This window comes from Fringilla coelebs (assembly GCF_963513975.1).
Source record: "Fringilla coelebs genome assembly, chromosome: 11".
Lineage (NCBI taxonomy): Eukaryota > Metazoa > Chordata > Aves > Passeriformes > Fringillidae > Fringilla > Fringilla coelebs.
Window position 1 is genome coordinate 7780950 of NC_140037.1, and position 18907 is coordinate 7799856.

The 18907-nt window shown below is 49.2% G+C and overlaps 1 protein-coding gene across 2 annotated transcripts in view; it reads right to left on the bottom strand.

Moving 5' to 3' along the window:
* The window catches only part of LOC311157826 (gamma-aminobutyric acid receptor subunit beta-4), a gene marked incomplete at its 3' end in the record, with an annotated part of 75363 nt that overhangs the window by 46616 nt on the left and 9840 nt on the right, over positions 1 to 18907 (bottom strand). For both annotated transcript variants that reach the window (XM_084212801.1, XM_084212800.1), the window contains exon 3: positions 1977 to 2044. In XM_084212801.1, the coding sequence (XP_084068927.1) occupies positions 1977 to 2044 (68 nt within the window). The remainder of the gene's footprint in view (positions 1 to 1976; positions 2045 to 18907) is intronic.

Genomic DNA, 18907 nt, shown 5'->3' on the forward strand with positions numbered 1-18907 from the left:
ACTTGATCAGCCCATGGACACCTCTCCAGCAGGAGGTTCATCTTGCACCAGCGTCTGCAGGGCTCAGCTGCCTTCACAGAATGGTCTGGGTTGCAAAGGACCTTAAAGATCATCTTGTTCCAGCCCTCTGCCATGGGCAGGGCCACCTCCCACTGTCCCAGGCTGCTCCAAGCCCTGTCCAGCCTGGCCTTGGACATCCCAGGGATCCAGGGGCAGCCACAGCTGCTCTGGGCACCCTGTGCCATGGCCTGCCCACCCTCACAGGGGAGAATCTTTTCCTAAGATCCAGAGTGAACCTACTCTCTTGGTCTGAATCCACTCTCCCTTGTCCTGCCACTCCAGGCCTTGCAAAAAGTTTCTCTCCACCTTTCTTGTGGGCTCCCTTCAGGTACTGGAAGGCCACCCCTAAGCTGGCTTTACTCCAGGCTGAGCAATCCCAGCTGTGCCAGCCTTTCCTCCCAGCAGAGCTGCTCCATCCCGCTGATCCCTGATGCCTCCTCTGGACTGCTTCCAGCACAGCAGGTCCCTGTCCCTCTGTGCTGGGACAGAGCTGCTCAGGCTCACGGGGGCAGTTGCTACAGCTGAGAACCAACCCCTCAGCCCCTCCCAGTTCTGTTTGTGCAAGTCTTGGTCTTAAGGCACAAGCCCAGAGCCCAAACTGTCCATCCTGGCTCTAGCAGGAGGGTGACATTTGCTCCAGCACCCCAGAACACCCAGGTCCAAGCTGAGCCTGGGGGAGGAGATGACTTAAAGCTGAGCTGTGGCCTGACAGGCAAGATAGATGGATCTAAGTTAAACCATCTGGCCCTGCTAAGCTGAGCCTAAACTCAAGCACAGCTACCCAGTTCCTCTGAACCCAAATCTAGAGCCACACCCACTGCCCAGCGTCACTGCCACTGGAGTGAGGTGCCACAGATGATGCAGAGAATTCAGGTGAGGGTGGGATGGTAGCAGAGCCAGCAAAAGGAACTTTCACTCAGGAACATAAAGATCCACGCCTGGCTCTTCCCCTGGGTCATTCCAACACAAATTCAGGCTTTTCAGGCAGCCTGGGAACAAAACCTACTGGTCAGGTTGTGTCACCTCCCTCCTCAGGGGAGCTGGTGGGCCAGGGAAACTGGGCAGGAGAGGCCATAGACAGAGAAATGGGACAGGAGCAGGGGCAGAGCAGGATTTTAATTGACCTGAACTGCAAGAGCTCTAAACTGGCCCAGGATCCTCCTGCACAGGCCAGAAAGAGAGGAACTGGACAGGAGCTGCCAGGAGTTCCCACCAGCCTCCCCCTGCACTCAGCCCTGGGAAAGGAGCAGAGTCTGGAGGAAAAGCCTCTGGACAGGAGGGAGAAAGGCAAGTTCAGGCAATTACAACACAATCTATGTCCTCTGCTGGGTGCTGAGGGCTTCTGAGGGACAGTCTCTGGATGTGAACATAAACCATGAGCAAAGTAATCAAGAAATTTCACAGATTTCACCCCAAACTATTGCTACCTGAGCAGATAATTTTTTAAAATAAGTACCTTTTTTTTTGTTTATTCACAGTGGTATGAAAAGCTCCAATCTATCAATGCCACCCAAAACCAAATTTCCATTAGAAGCCTTTCTTTCCAGCACAGATCTCCAAGGAAATGTTGAATTACCATCAGCAAATGAAAACTCACTGTTTTTAACTTGGTAGGGACAGACTGACCATAAAGCCACCTTTGTATCAACCAAAAAAATACAATTCACATTTGCTTTTTTAAGGCATAAGCTTTTCTGACTTGGGGACATGTCCCTGCCACCAGCATAGAAGGGATAAGAGTCTACTCTGGGTGAGATGAGAGGGCACAAGCTCCAGAGGCACCAGCAGAGATCCAGATGCCTCCAAGAAACCACTGCCTTGGGAGTAAATCTCAGCCAGAAAATGGAAGAACATTTTATAGCTGTTTTTTTTTCCCCTTTACTTCTTTTTTCTTTTTCTCTCTCTTTCCAACTTACCATGTTGACTTCAGAGATCTGGTCAATGCTGGAGATGTGGATGCTCATTCCCACTGTGACAGGGTTACCTGAAACACAAATAGGCTGGGTTAGGACCACATTTAAGTCCTTCTCTCTTATCTGCAATATAGGAATTGCCTAGAAATGCATGGATTTGATTTTAAGCAGTCCCACATTCCCTGAGTATCAATGTGCTCAAGTGATTTGATTTCTCTCACTCCCAGACTTACAGACTCACCCCAAGGAGCAGCGCAGCCTAAGCTTGATAGTTTTTTTTAATTCTGGAAGTTAATTACCCCCTAGTAACACAATTATCTCTGGTTATTCCAAATAATCCCTTCAGAAACCATCAGCAGGCTCCTAGTGGGCTTGCACAAGGTGGTCCTGATTGACCATGCACAGAACTCAGCACCCAAGGCCATGCAAGCCACGGGAAGGAAACATGCTCCAGCTCACTCCTCCATCACTCTGCTGGCTCTGAGTACTCAGTCTGAAAGTCCCAAGTGAGTTTGAACACCCAAGGCACAAGACAAGTACAGGAAACAGATCTATGAAGTGAAAAAGCAGCATTTGTAGGGTGGCTTTTCAGAGCAGAGCTTGGATTAGAGAACAGGACAGTCCTTACTGTGGGGTTTAGGCCATGTAAAAATTTAAAATTAGATACACACCCACTACCAAGCCCAGCAAAAACCCTCCTGCAGCTGGAAGTGGAGTTTTGCATGTTACCCCTCCCCTGCTCAGGCCCACAACCCCAAAGGCAGAGCACAAACCCAATCCCACCCCGAGAAAATCCCCTTTACCTCATACATGCAAGGTGGAAAATGATCCCTTGCAATGCATCACTAGAAAGGGAAAGGCAAGCAGTTGTGCCACTCAAGGTATTAACTCTTCCATGCACTCATTAGTAGATCTAAGTGCTGAAATATTTACAGATAATCATGAAATGGCTTAGAAAGTAATTAGGAAATTGGGGGAGAGGGGAGAACCACACAACTGGAAATGGAGTGATTTTTTAATTATGTGTTACCAGAAGTAGGGAAGCAGTGTCATTAGGGGTGCCTTGTGATTGGGTGTGCTGTTCACCGAGACCCTCTGCTGCAAATTAAGCAGCATTATCCTTTAATGGAATATGAACAACACTGAAAACATCAGAATCAACCACTGTAATTAGGCCCTGCTATGCAAATCTCCTTAAAGAGGCAGTGCAGGCTCCAGCACCCCGGGCTGGCTGACAGGGTGCCCGAGGCAGGGGAGCTCAGGAGACCTCGTGGAGCCTCTGAAAATGCCATCACAGCCACACTCCCAGACACATCTTAGCTGTGCTCGTGCCTTCATCCTTCACAAGGGAGCCAGGTGGGAAAATAACCAACAGTCACGCCAGGGAGACACGATCCTCCCGCAGCCTCTTTGTGCCAGAGGCTGACACAGGCACAGCAAAGCTTTTAAGGAAGTCTCACTTTGATAGTTTGTCTTTTTTTTGCCCTGAAATCAGGGCCTTGTGATAGAAGCCATAGCAGGAGGAGGAAGTCAGAGCTGCCCTGAGGATCTTGCAGGCTAATTAGTTACAGGAGGAGAGTCAGGGCCATGCACAGGGCTGCAGAGGAGCCTGGCAGAAGCCACATTCCCATTCCAGAGCCTTTCTGCCATGCAGTGCTGCTCCCTCCAAGAGTGCCCTACTGCCTGCTTGGCTTCCAGTCTGTCCCCACCAGTGCTTGTGCCACTGTGGCTGTGCATGCCCTCCTTCCCCAGCACCAACCAGGGCTCTTCCCCCACCGAGAGCAGGCTGGGTGGTTGGAGCAGGGGAGCACTGGCAGTGGGGATACACAGATATCTGTCAAACCCAGAGCCTGTGCAGTCCATTCTATGCATGCAGACAGTTGTGCTGTGTTCATCACCGTGGCATCTGAGTGCCCGGGGTCATGCAGTGACTCAGAGCCAGGGACAAGCTCCAGAGCTCCCCTCTCCCAGCTCCAGGAGCAGCTCTGGGCTGGAGGGATCAGCTCCCTGCAGAGTCAGCAGGGCTCCTCTTGGCACTGCCAACTCCTCCACATCCCATCTATCAGAGAATTTGGGAGGCTCCACTGCCCACCTGCAAGCCCTGGGGTGTGCAGCCGGTGGGCTCCTGTGTGTGACTGTCCAAAACAACAAAATGCAAGCCCTGCCTTTACTGCACCTACTACATCTTGATGCCAGGGAAGCCATTTCACCTTCTCCAGCCCCGCTGGCTCCCAGTCTGCTCAGGACAGGCATTCAGGAGCATGGATACAGCCAACACTAAAATATGTCCTGACTCTCAGTGCAGCCCAATGGAAAAGCAGGCCAGCTGGTGCCCAACATTCAGACTTTAAGTAGTACAGAAAAATAAACAAAGGACATCAATTCTGCCAATGTTAATAGCTTCAGGCAAGAGGGATACAAAAGTAGGGTATTTCAAATATGGGATAACGTCATCTGTAGATTTGTCCAGAAGAGACAGAACTCTGCAATTGTGGATCCAAGACAGGGCAAAAGAAGTAAACCTGATATAAAAGGCCCATGCTTTTATCTGTGCCTTGCCAGTGGGTACAAAGAACTAGACTTCCTCCCCTTAAAGAAAAAGCTTCTGCCTGGGAAGGATTTATAAGCAAGATCACGAGTGAGGGAGTGTGAGAAATTCTGCCACTTTTACCAGTGAATGGCACCTTCACACATCCCTGTTTCTCACCACCACTGGAGAGTTCACCAACATTTTGTCCTGAAAGTAGTTTGATGCCCGAGAATAATGCACTCAGGAAGTTGGAAGGGAAGCAGACAAAAGAGTTATAATAAAACCTGTCCTTTTTTTTGCAAGTGATACTTGTCAAATATAAACACAGTCAAGGTAGAGAACAAGTTGTGCTAATCTGCAATATTTTCCCAGCAACCAGTTATTACTTTCACATTTTATTTTATAATGCATCAAACCCCAGCACCTGGAGTCACGTTGCTAACAGAAATAACTCAGCCCAGGTGTAGAGGAAAGGTTGTGTTTCCAAGCCTGTGTGTGCCTGCACTCCAGCCAGAGGTGATGGCAGCCTGGACTGGGACATCTCTCCCAGAACTCAGCCTGGTTCAGAGCTCACTGAAGACAAAAGCACAAAATTCAGGGGGGTGATCACTCAGGCAACTGCCCGGGGCTGAGGTCCAAGCTGTCCCCTCTTCACTCCTAGCCAAGGAAGTCAACACTAAAGCAAGCTCAGGTTCCTCTGCCTTCAGATATCCAACTGCAACTCAGACACAGCCAAAGAGACTCCAAACTAGTGGGCAGGAGAACAGAGCTGCATTTATGGTCCACTGAAGCCACATCATTGTTATGAACTGCAGCCAGTGCTTCAAGGTTCCTGGTTCCTGCATTCCTGACCACGTGGACTTGGCCCTGCTGGCAGAGCCAGGGTTTGCAGTGCTGAGGGACAGGGATCAGCCTGAAAATTACCCTTTAGTCTGAACTACAGGAACAAAGGCATTAACAGGGTGTCAGAAATTTCACAGCTTCCCTGAACAATACCTTCCCACATTTCACTGCACTGAAGGCTTTTCCTAGATATCCAAACCAAATCTTCTCTGCAGTTTAAATGTAGTTTGGTCTCATCATTCTCCCCCCCCTCCACGACAGCGAAAGAATAAATCAATCATCCTTCCTTAACAACAGCTTTTATGTTCTGAGAAACCATGACATCCCCCTCCCTCCCCCAGCCATACTGCCTTGTCTAGATTAAATGCACCTGATTTCTTCAACCTCTCCTCAGAGGTCATGTTTTCTAAAGCTCTGACAATTAGTGCTGCTCTCCTCTGGCCTTTTGCCAATTTGTCTACATCTCTATTTTAAAGCCTGGTATCCACAAACCAGCCACTGAAGCAATGACACACTCATGGAGACAAAAGAAAAAGCAACCTCTCCTGTACAGAATCCTCCTAAAACCACAGAAACATCTCCAAACCCTCTGCAGCCGTCCTGGGACCTGCTCACTCTGTGGAGGAGGTTGGAGATGGCAAAGGGTCAGCTGAGCTCCTGCCACTGGAGTGCATCATACGTGCAGCAGGAGCGAGCACAGCCCTGTCTCCTCTGGACAAGAGGAGAAATTATTCAAGACAGCTTTGTGCATGAGCCTCAGCATTCCCTGCTTGCGCTCTGCCTGTGGCATCACCAGTCTCCGAGATCCCTGCAGCAGCAGGAAGGCTGCTTTTAGGTCTTCTGCTGAGTAAACAAAGCCAACCAGAGAAAATTAGAGGCTTCAGTTACTAAACCTACATATAGAACAGGTCTGTGCCTTACCCTGCAACGGTAAACACCCATAGGCATGAGATTCCACCCATGCAAAGCCCTGCTCCTCACTCCAAACCCTCCAGAAGCTGAAGGGCAGCCCCAAACCAGCCAGTCCCAGACAAGGTTGCCCTGCAACCTTGTGGAAGTGTTTCTGCACAGAAGGTTGGTGCAGGCAGGCAGGAGGAGGACCAGGTTTGCTGGTGAAGGACCATGGCACCACAATGCTTCTCTTGCATTTTCAACGACCCCCCACCCAACAGGACCAGCACTTGGGGCAATCTCAGCCTGTCATTCCACTGCCAGGACTTTTCCCTCCAGTCTTCACGCTCCTCAACGAGGCAGGGGCATTCAGAATTCACCAGTCCTTTCTGCAGAAAATGGCTCACCCAGGCTGCTCCTCTGCTTTGTTCCCAGCACTGGACCTGGGGGCAGCCTGGCTTTGTGTTTACAGCTCAGAGCCAGGCCCACGTCATGGGCTGGTTACACAAGGCCTGACAGACGTGGTTAGTTGGGAGCCAAGAGCTCCCAGGTAATTGGAGGTGCGGAAGGCAGCACATCCAGCACCGGGCTTGTCGCTGGCTGAGGAGCTGCTGCCAGGATGAAAACATTCATCCTCTTCATAAATCTCCCCCTGGCCCTCCCAAAACAGATAGCCTTGAATCATTTTTGGCTGATGGACTAATTAGTCCTGTGCTGTAGTTTTTTGAAACCACCCAAAAGATAACTCAGAGGCCAGGCTGTTGTCAGGACACTCAAATTTACTACCCTCCAATGCAGGCAGAATGGAAATGCTCCTGGGTTTTCAGCACACAGGAAGATTGCAAGAGGAGCTCACAAATTGCTGTCTGCATAATAGCTGTGCTTACAGATCTCAGGACCAAGGCTCTGCTACAGCAATGAGAGAACATCTAAAAAATGCCAGCCCAGCAGGCTACACAAACCAAATCACAAAGAAGTTTCCCAACAATGATTTTCCTGTTCCTTTCCTTTTATTTCAGCTTATGTACAGCATCAAGCACAAACTCAGTTTAGTGTTAACGTTGCTTGAGGAACAAGAAAAGCTGACCATGTATCATGAAAGCAGAAATGTTCTGGGAACCACTTTCATCCAGCACCTCTGATTTGCAGTGACATCTAGAAGCACTGAGTTCAGCAGGGTCCCTTAAGAACCAACTCAAATTTTCCCAATAAAATCCAGGTTTAAACATCCATTTAACACTTTCCAATCCTTTTCCCACTTGGTTTTTTCCACTCTTATTCCATGATCTCTTCCCCCAAACACAGCCAGTGCTGTGCATTTCTTCTGCCGAGTTTAGCACAACAATCAAAAACATCAAACGCATTCAGAGGCTGATATTGGAGCTCTCCCTCTACTCCCAGCAGGTTACCCCAAGGAATCTCTTGGATTTAAAAGGGCAAAACCCTCCATGGCCTTATACTGTTGTACAATACCAGAAGGAGAGATGGTCTCAAGGCAAGTTAGCAAATATGGCATTGGCTTTTTTGTTGAGGGGGACAGGTTTTATGAGGGACTTGTCACTGCTGGGGAATTTCTCCGAGAAATTTTGGAGCTAAAAGACAGGGTCCTGGCCTCCAGGGTGTCTGGGGATGTCAATGCCTGCTCTTTCCCCATGGATTCATGGCTCTGCAGGGGCAGGAAGGATATCTACCACCACTAGTTCCCATGGAGATTGCAGCTTCTCTCCAAGTAGGTCTGGTAGAAAACAATTTCTTGGGTATTTCTTAGGTTTCCTTGGTATTTCTTAGGTTTCCTACATTTTCCTAAACTCCTTTAGGGAGTGCCTGGCCCCTTTTTACACCACTGAGCCAATGCATAGAATGAGATTTTGCCTAACCCTGGTGTGGTTTCCATCCATCCATACCACACCAAGCACAACACCACCCTGTGCAAGGAGGATAATGAGGATTTCCAGCCTGTCCCATTGTCCTCTCCTGGCATCCTGGCATTGCCACCTCATCCAGTCAGACAACTGAACTTGAAATATTTATTTAAGAAAGGGGAATAGTTGGGACTTCCCAAGGAAAATGGCAAGTTGGAGGAACCTCTCACCAGGATATCAAGGACAGCACAAAGGTAGGATGGAACATCTAAGGAAGGGTAAAACCACAGCACAGCTCTTGAGCAGACTTTTGGAATGTCCAAACACAACCGTGGTGCAAGCATTGAGGCTCCTGTTCAGTGAGGAGCCAGGAGTGACAGCCCTGCAGAACAGGCAGGGCTGACCTCTGTTCCTGCCAGCACTGCTCCCTGAGATGCTCTTTGCAAACACACAGCTTAACCTGGATAACAGCAGCCACAGTCCCAGCCTGTTGTCACATGAAGCCTCCCTACAGACCTGAACAGTCACAGAACATTTTCTCAAGCAAACTGTGCCTGCTCCTGAGCCAGTGCTGAGGGATCCTTCTGGAGGAACAGTGCTTTCCCAGGGCAGATGCAGCACCCGTTCTGTGGCTGTTCTAGGGGAAGCAGAGAGTTAAGGAGCACAATCTGTGAGGCACAGTGGCTTACCTAATCTATCTCATGGGTATTTTTAATGGATTAGTGGGTATTAGAGTGGGATATTGCAAATATCCCATGGAAATTTGGAAGTGAGAGAGAACAATCAGCTGGCTGCAAAAACAGTGTAAAGGTTGTCCCAGAGGGATTGAAGGATTACAGAGGAAGCTAAATCAAGGTTGATTTTAAAAGATGTTGGTAGACAGCTACCCAAGCTGAATAAAAACAAAGTCTCAAATGTACAGGCTTAAAAATGGAACAAGAGAGTAGACACCAAGCCTGACAGCATCTAGACTGCCAGTGGACCCAGTCCAGCAGAGCACCTGTACACACACAAACACACACACGGCTCTCAGCATTAAAAAACAGTTGCTGACTACTCAGAACATCATCTGTTCTTCGAAGAGGCCTAGGTCAATCTTTAGAAGATAGATTTTTAAAGCTGTTTCATCCTCAGTGATGAAAACAGTCTTCCAACAGCTTCTGCTTGTGAATCTCTTGCCCAGGTGATGCAAGTTTGGTGAGGTAACAGCACAGCAAGACGAAATGAAGTTTTCAAGCTTGTCAAGCTCTAATTTAGAAACACACAACTGCATCACCTCACCAGATCTCACCATTATCACCCTGGCATTGACCAGGGAGTCCAAGCAATTAACTCCATAAGAGCAACTTTACCAAGAGGACTGAGTGCCAGCTCCCTTCCATCCCTCAAAGCTGGGAGTGCCCAGCTGAGACAACGGCCAGCTTGCTTTGCAGGGGTGTCACTGCCATTGGAGTCTTTGTTGGAGCAGAGACATGGCAGAAGGTGGATCCAGACCTGACCCGTGGCAGATGAAGGCAGCGCTCCAGCCTCCTGGAGGATGGCCCACCTGCCCTCCCTGTGTCCCCAGGGCACCCACAGGGACCAGCTCTGAGGCTCTGAAGCCTGCAGGGCACACACTTGGTGTTCCCCTGTAGGATCCCTCTCTGCAGAGCTGCCACTATGAAATACCACATTTCCCTGTGTTTACACTGAGCAAATCCCAGGAAAGCAGAGACACTGAACATCCCAGGTCCCTCCAGCTCTCCTCCACCAAGAGTAGTAGCAGGAGGAGAGTGGGGCTTGCCAAGCAAGTGCCTGTTGTAGACTGACAGCAAAGCAACACAAGGCAGGCTTCTTCTCCCCAGCAGCAGCGTGAAGCATTGTGCCCACGCTCATCAGCCACCCCCACATCGCTCCACCTGAGAAGACTTCCCTCCTACCTCTGTCAGGATCCTGGCAGGCAACTGCATCTCTGCAGGGGCCCTGCCAGAGCAGCCCTGGGGCACAGCTCTGCCTGCCTGGGAAGCTCTGGTGGACTCAGGAACAGCCCAGTCCTGCTGCTTTTACTCAGTTTGTGTTTGTCCCATCTCCTAGAGCTAGCCAGGGCACTGCCAGAGACTCTGCTCCTTCAGCTGAGGCAGGCTCAGAAGCCTTTGGCACCCTCCTGCTCCTCCTTTCCCAGCCCAGCACCTGCTTTTGAAGGGGAAACCTCTTCAGAAAGGATTGCACACAGACAGGAGAGGTTTTGAACTCCTAGGTGCAAAAGTAAGGGTATTTGACCATGCACCAGAACACACCACAGGCAGCTGCCCCATCTCCAGCTCCCCAGGTCAGTCTCTGAGCAGACCAACCCCCAGGACACATCACAGCCTCAAAAATATTCTTCACAATGCCAAATGTCCCATCTCTGTACCAGTTCTGGTACTGCAAAGCCCACAGAGGCACACAGGTTTTAAAGCAGGTTTAGGGCTGAATCCCAAGTGCTGGGATCCCTCCCCTAGCATCACAACACTCCTTGCAGAGCCACGAGGTAGGAGTACAGCAAAATACCTGGAAAACCACAGCACCACCCTCCTCCTCACAGCCAAACCACCCCCGATGGCATGGGTGGTGCTGCTGTGTGTGGGACTCCTATCCTATCCTATCCTATCCTATCCTATCCTATCCTATCCTATCCTATCCTATCCTATCCTATCCTATCCTATCCTATCCTATCCTATCCTATCCTATCCCATCCCATCCCATCCCATCCCATCCCATCCCATCCCATCCCATCCCATCCTATCCTATCCTATCCTATCCTATCCTATCCTATCCTATCCTATCCTATCCTATCCTATCCTATCCTATCCTATCCTATCCTATCCCATCCCATCCTGTTCCATCCCACCCCACGGCACCCCACCGGATCCAGCCACTCCCTCCCTCCATGGACCACTCCACCCCTCAGGCCAGGTTGCCAGCATGGCCCACAGGGTGAGGTCACTGAGCAGTTTTCCCTGCCTGGCAGCTGTGGAATTTTCTCCCCAGCTGCCCCTTGGAAAGTCTCATTTCTCACCAGCCCACTCAGGGCACAAAGGTGCTGACCCAGCTTTTCAGTGCTGGGGCTTTCCTGGCACGTGAGCAATAAATGTTTTCTCTATGCAGGAGCCTCTCTCTTGTGTGCACTGGAAATATTCTCCCCCAAAGCATCTGCAGACCTGGCCTGGACTGTGGGATGTGACCTGTCTGGGAAAACACTCTCACATTACCAAATCCTGAGCCATCTAATCCCCTTAGCTGCAAATGAGCTGAGCCAAATTAATTTAAATGGGTTAACACAAGCTCCTCTGTTCACATCAAATCCCTTTCTCTGTCTTAGAAGTGTTTGTAACAACAACAAAATACCTGGACTTGTCATTTTTATCAAAGTGACAACAACAAGGTGTTTTCTCTTTTTTCCTCCCTGTTTTCAAATTTTTTTTATGAGTTAGTCACACCTCCTCATCTCTGTTTACAGACTCTTGCCTTTAAAGGATGTAACTCCTGGATTGGATCCACTTGGACATCCCCAGCATCTGGGGAAAAAGCAAAAGGAACAAGATGGCCAGACTGGCACCTGGTGCTAAACTTGCACCATGCCCAAGGCTTATGTTTGGGACAATTTACAGGGCAGGTATTGAAAAAATGGAGTCAGTCAGGTCTGAAAATATTACATTCACATTAAATTCATATCTCAGTTAGGAATCACGAGAAACAAAGCACACACATAAAAACAAGCTTCCCCCTTTCCAAATGTCATCCATGGGATGACAAGTTTTCATCCCTCAGTCTCTGAGGCTCTTGATCTGCTTTGTTCAGGTGGTCCTGCCCTTTCTCCACAGTCTGAAACAGGGAAGATCTTATGAAATTTGGTGTGACCAAGAACTGAAAGAGCTTAGTGGAAAAAAGGATTCCAGGATGTTCACTTCTGAAAGATTGCCCCCTGTGCTGGTGTTTCCATTATTTCAGTAAAGCTTGATTTGCAATAATGTCCGGAACAAAAGTTGCCTTTTAGCCCAGAACCTTTTTATTAAGACATAAAACTAAGTCCCATTTGCTCACCAAAATAATTGCTTTCACTCAGGATGCATGGATGAGTGAATCTTGCAGAGCTTTTACATATATATTCATCTCCAGCAATTCATCAACACAATAAGCACACATTATTAACTTGAGTACTCATCAATTTCTTTTTTCTGGAGCTTCAAATACTAGCAAGGAGCTAGTGTGCAATAGGGAAGAAAAACATGTAGGGAACTTGTGATAAATGTTCTATTTTTGCTGTGAAAGGAGGATAAGAGGAATTCAGCTCATAGCCTACCCTCTCCCTCACTTCCAAAAATTTTCAGCCAAGCTGAGATCCTTCTCCAGAGGCCAGGAGAGTGGCCTTTCCTGCAGACCTTCTCCAGGTGACATGTGGGACCTGGGTGGCCTCCTCTCCTAGCCTGACAGCTTCTGATTTTACACCCAGAGCTTTGCCAGTGCCATGGGCACCCCCTTTTTTGTGCATCACCAATTGAACTACCCAGTGCAGCCCTTGGGTATGGCTCTTCCCCTGGCACAAGGTTGCCCTGGCCTGGAGATGTCACCTGGTGTGGTGTCACCAGCACCAAGCTCCTTAAAGGGAGCAGGAATCATCTCACAGAGTGTAAGAGGAGTCAGAACTGCTCCAGGTAGCTGAGGGGATGTGTTTGGAGAGATCTGCTGGCCAGAAAACCTATCCTGGCTCTGCAGGAAGAGGAAGGGGCACGTTGGTGCTCTCCCAGCTCAGCTGACTGTCCTGAATGTGAGCATGGGGTGACAAAGTGTCCCAGGAACCAAGGGAGTCACCCTATTTCTTCCCTGCTCTTGGGCTGTGTCACACATAAAAGCCCACCATGGCTTTTAGTGGCTGGAATGGCACAGCAGGCTCCCAGTGGAGCCTCACATGGGGACAGGGAAGGCTCTGGTGTCCCCTCCTTGCTGACAGCCCCTGGGGGATTCACTACAGAAGTACAGGAGTGAAAGCTGAAAGCAGTGCAGGACACCCTTCCCCATTTTCCTACTCTATGACATGATCATACACAGTAAATATATTTTCTGCCACGTGTAGTGGTTTTTTAAACATTTTACCAATGATCAAATTTACAAAATTTCTGTTTTTCTCTGAAGCGGTGCTGAGGAAAGTCCTTCTGCTTCACCCATCAGAAGGGGAACTATTTGTGGACAAGATTAATGCCCACTAATTAAGAGCCTTTCCAATGGCTATACCATGACACTTCTCCACAGCAAGAAGAGGGCTCACCTGCCTGTTCCCTGTGGGGATTCCACAGGACACCACAGCTGAAGGAAAGGTCACACTTTGGTGACCAAGAAATGGCCCAGAGCTCAGGAGGTGCTAGGTCTGTTCTCACAAATAAAGAGAACAGCAGGAAGCAGAGCTTACCAGTGCCATTCCTGGTGCTGCTGTGGATTTTCACCATCATCACCAAAAATCTTCCCCTTTTTGGTGTCCACAGGGTGTAAAATGGCCCCAGTGGTGGCCCATCCTCCCCCAGGTGGTGGGGGAGATTTGTTAGTCAATATTTGCACAGCTCAGGAGCCTTGCTGATATCTGTCACACAGAGGCCCTAATTCCATCCAGGAACAAATTCTATTTGTGCACACTCAACATCACATCCAGCTCAGCCCTGGTTTGAGAATCCTTTCTGGTGAGTGATGATGTCCAGGGCAGAGAGAGCACAGCTTGATTTCCAGAGCCCAGGCTGAGCTGGCAGAGCTGGCAGGTAGAAATATCTTGTTTTGACTGGTAAACTGAGCAAGTTTGACATGGAAACCACTGAGGGAGAATAAATATGGAACAACAAGATGTAATTTTACAGAGTCTCTCTTCCAACTAGAACTGCACTCAGAGTCATCCCAGAGTTGAACTAAGAGGTCCTGAGGTCTAGGGAGGGGAATTCTGGACATGATGGGTTGGGCTGAGGCTCACCCCTGTCACAAGCACAATTATTTAACAGCACAATTCCTGCAGGACTGCAAAGAACAGGAGAAACAGGAAGGGGAGGGAGGAAAGATCAGAGGGAACAAAAGAGGTTTTAGCTATGGCAGAGAACCAGGGATAAATGCCACAACCAGAAAAACAGCCTATAGGAATGGTGTGATCAGTGCTGCCCAACCCAGCCTGCTTGAAGCAAACAGCAGAGCTCCCATATCCCAGCAGGAAAGGAGAAAAGCTCTGCTTCCTTCCATTCCATGAGAACAGGATCAATCCCTGGATGTTCAGAAAACCTGTTCTACTGACCATTCTGTTCATCCTATAGGGCTCCACCACCCAACTTTGCCCTTTCTCACCCATGAGATGTGAATTCCTCTGAAAGGCCCCATGCCTTCATTAAACACATCTTTTCTCTCGTCCATGTTTCTGGTCACGCTTGAACAAGTGCATGATATTTCACATGAAATATCAAGATATAAAAACCTCCAGCAAGGGGTCTCTGCAAGAATGGGTTTTTCAGACCAGACAGTGTCAGTACCACCAAAAAACCCTCTTACATCCAGCCACCCTGACACTGTAGCAGCCTCCAACTCTTTTTCTTTGAACCAGACATAGGTGAGAAAAGTGACATGCACACACAGAGTCTCTTTCACACAGCAGCACAACTGCAGCACATTCCTTGGCTTTTCTGTTTCATGTTACATGGATTAAAAATACCTCTCTGCCTAACTGGGATACTGGGAGTTTTAGGAGACGAACAATGCAGGTATGTAAAGCTGCTCTGATGAACAGCTCCAGGGCGGTGAGAATATATTTTGAGTAATCAAAAGGACTTGTACTAATGGATTTTACACTCCTTTCACATTGTGCTTTCAGTGGCAGTCCCTCGAAGGCAAGTTTGCTGGCAGGAATAATCTCAGAAATGGGGAGTGTTACGTAGATGTTTGTCAAGGAGGAACATGGGTCCAGGTGATGTGGCAAATCTGGCTATAAAGAACAATCTGCTTTTAGTCAGTTAATTAAGAAGTATTGGAATTATTCTACTAATTAGTAACTCAAATGTATTGCATCTTGATGTAAAAAAATCTATGACTAAGGGTGGAGGCAAAATTCCTGGAATAAAAGCTTAGTTAAAATGATGATGACGTCTTTGTTTTAAGAGAGTTCTCTGAGGGGTCCTTGCCAGCCCAGGGCCCTGCCATGGAGTGGAAGAGCAGCTGAGCAGAGCTGAAGGGAGAGGCTGCACCAGCCAAGGGGGAAAAAGAAGGAGAAGAGTAACCAATTGCATTTATCCCACACAGGCTTGGGCATGAGAATCAACATCTCCTCCAGCTCCAGTTGGAAATGGATGACAGTGAAACTTTATGCTCCTCACAGGACACCAAATCCTGAAAAGCAGGCACAGCTCTGTGGCAGGCACACAGCTTGCCCAGAAACCCAAGGCCAGCCTCAGGGGAACTCATCTCCATTGCTGTCTTCCCCCAAAACTGCCTCCACTGCTCTGTGCCAGAGACTCTGTCTTGAAAGGAGGATAATAAGTGTGGCCACACCTGAATGCACAAGGGTGTTCAATGTGCAGCAAGAGGTTCACAAGCTCTGTCACACTGGAGGAAGGGACTGGTCTAATATCCTAAAATATTATTGCCCTCAAGAAGAAAATTGTGAGGAAAACAAAATGGATGAAGGTTAGGTGGAAGGATGCCCACTGCTGAATGGGTGTTACGGAGCCAGTTCTTAATTAAACTGTCCACAGCATCCTTGCTCGTTCCTTTTCCTTGATTGATAGAGGATGGATTTGCAGGAGGGCAGTGCTGACAGTGTCCTGCCCACTCTGCAGTGAGTGAGGGGAAGGCCACAGGAAGGGGAAGATGGCTTTGTGTGCTCTGTCCCACCCCAGTCACCTGGAGCTCCCAGATTTCAGTGACCTCTGTGTGTCTCTCTCGGGGCACTGAGGCTGAGCACTCACAGCTGAGGCTGAAATCAAGAGGAGTTGTGCTCCAAACAGGCACTGCCTGCCTCCAGCGCTGCTGAGCATCCTGGAGAATCACCCCCTCACTGGGCACCCCTCAGCAGGGGATGCCTTTGGCTCCTTGGGGGAGAGGTGTGAACACGCTCCTACTGTACTGCTGTGCTTGACAGCAGTCATAAAACCAGCTGTGGCTGTGCAGAGAGCCGGTCTGAGAACAGAACAGCCAGGAAAGCACGAGTCCAAGATGGACTTTGGGTGCTCATTCCCAGCCTTTGCACCAGACAATCACCTCAACCCACCCCAATCACCTGCTGTGGCCACCTCAGCTGTCCCCACTGCCATGTCCCCAGCCTGTCCCCTCTGGAGGGAAGGGAAGGAAAAAAATCAGCTCCATGTGTAAATGGCACCTTGATGTGCTCTGCAGGGCTGCTCAGGAGGAGGCAACTCTTGGACCTTGCCTCCTGGTGCACTTCACAAGGGGACCAAACATAGATCCCTGGAGAAACCCCAATTCTGGCTTTTTCTGAAGCCTTGTGTGTCTGACTTTACAGCCTCCAAGTCCTTTTCGCAGCATGTATTTTGTATAAAAAGAGCAAAGTGAAAAAAATAGAAATTCCATCATGTGGCAATGTGTTAACATCCACATATGTCCCAAGAAGGACGGGATCCTTTCATTTCCTGCCACTTCAGTTAATGAAGTAAGACACAACAGCAGGAGGTTGTCATCTTCCTTCTGGATTAGCCCTAGAGAGGATGTGACCCATGGTCTGGAGCCAGAAGTCACATAAACTGGGGAAGAAGTGAGGGCTGCACAGCTGCAGCCAGTTTTACTGACCAAGAATGGCCTTTTCTTAATGCTTTTTATTCAGGGAGGAAAGTGGGACTACTGACAGCCCTAGTAAGTATTCACCTTTCCTTTTGCCTGGAGTGACACTGGGGTTTACAGACTTTCCAGACAGCTTCTGTCTCTCCTTCCTCTAACAACTCCTTTCCCCAGCCTGATCCATAATTACCCCTCTGCTTTCAAACCCAGAGCTGCAGCCATGGTGTGGGGACAGAAGGGTGACGCTTCCTGGTGGAGTCAGGCTCTGTGAGGTGCATCACTTCACATTCACCCTGTGCCCAGCTCTGGGCAAGTCCTCCTGCAAGCAGGGAAGGAGCTGTCCCTGGTGGGACCAGAGTCTTCCTGCCAAATCTCAGTTCCCTGCCCCAAAAGGGCTGGCTCAAAGCATCTCAGAAGAAAAAGGAAAATTGAATCTAGCTGCTCTGATATTTCAACATTTTTTTTTGCCACAGAAGAGGAGGGGAAAGTTGAGAACTAAAGCTTAGAAAGGCAGGTGATCAGCTCCTGTGGCCCCCCAGACAGGCAGCCCAGGACCAGCGCCCACTGCTCTTTTCCAGCCCCATATCCTGGTTCTCCTGCAGCAGCATCACTGCTCTGAGGTGCTGCCTTAGCACCAGAGGCAGTAGGGACACAGCCCTTGTTCCAGCCAGGTCGCTGGTGGCCCTGGGGACATGCCTGATCCCCATGCACAGGGGCCAGCCCTGCAGTAGGTTTTCATCCCCCAACATTTTAGGACAGGGAAAAAAAAACCAGCATATACATGTTTTGGCTTGTTCTCAAAAAATTCTGAATCATTTTTCCTAAAATTTCCCCCCCTCTCCCCTTCAAAAATCCAAAGCAATCTAGCTGCCTGGAAAAAACCACCACCTGACATGCAGTGGAAAACAGGAACATTTTCGGGAAGGCTTGAACAGCACCGCCAGCCTTGACCATGGAAGAAACCAAATTCCCATTCCTTCCAGCACAGGAGCACTGAGAGCCGCAGTTTCCCAGGCACCCAGGGCTGGTGGGCCAAGGAAATAACCCAAGCACCCCATCCCCTGCTGCTGCAGCCGTGCCAGCTGGTGCAGCCTCTCAGCCCCGCCAGTTTTGGAGCCCTGAACTACTGACGATGCTTCACTGCAACACTTTATGCATCAGCAATCATTTATTTTTACAATTCTGGCTTTCAAGTGATGCTGTTACACAGGGAAAGGCTGAGGATTTCACCCCCAGCTCCACTGAATCTGGAGTGGCCACTGAAGAAGGAATAGTGGGGAATAAACAGGACATGGGAGCAGGGCTGGGTGCCCAGGAAGGTGGAGGTGTGATGGAGCAGAGAGGAGCTGAGAGCAGGAGGGGCAGGGCACAGGAGGGAGGAAGCCCAAGGTGTTGCAGCAAAGAGGGGTTTGGACGTCCCAAATGAGGGTGACAAGAGCTGGGAAGCCTCATCCATGACACAAAGCAGATGAGGAGCAGGACACAGGCTCATTTCAACCCAAGACCCTTTAAGTGCTAATTTTTCTTAGGGAAGTTTGAATTAAAAATGGAGCAGGGAAATCTGCTGGATCCCCAGACATGAAAACCCAGGATTTACTGTACAATCCCAAGGGCTTCACGGCCATTCTGTTTTCACCAGGCATTTCCAGACACTTGCATTCCCCCCAGGAGAAACACCAGGAAGCCTGCACCTCTGGGAGGGCTGGCAGCAAGAAGCAGAGAGTGCCCTCACCTTGCTTTTGGCTACCAAAACCTGCAAATGATGCTGGAAAACCATCAAGAGCCATCTGCTTGGAACTCTTGCAAAGTTTTGGGCTGGAAACGTTGCACCAACAGAGAGCAGCTGAGTCACTGAGCTCAAGTGGGATCTTCCTGCCATTCCTTCATTGCCTTCTCTACCCTGGGGCAATATCATCTTAGTTTGCTTTCTTTTTCCTTTTTCTTTTTCTTTTTTTTTCCTATGGAACTAATGCTTCTGAAAGTGAGTGCCTAAGAGCACTTACAAGAGCCAGGGTGCTGCTCTGAGATGATTCCCAGAC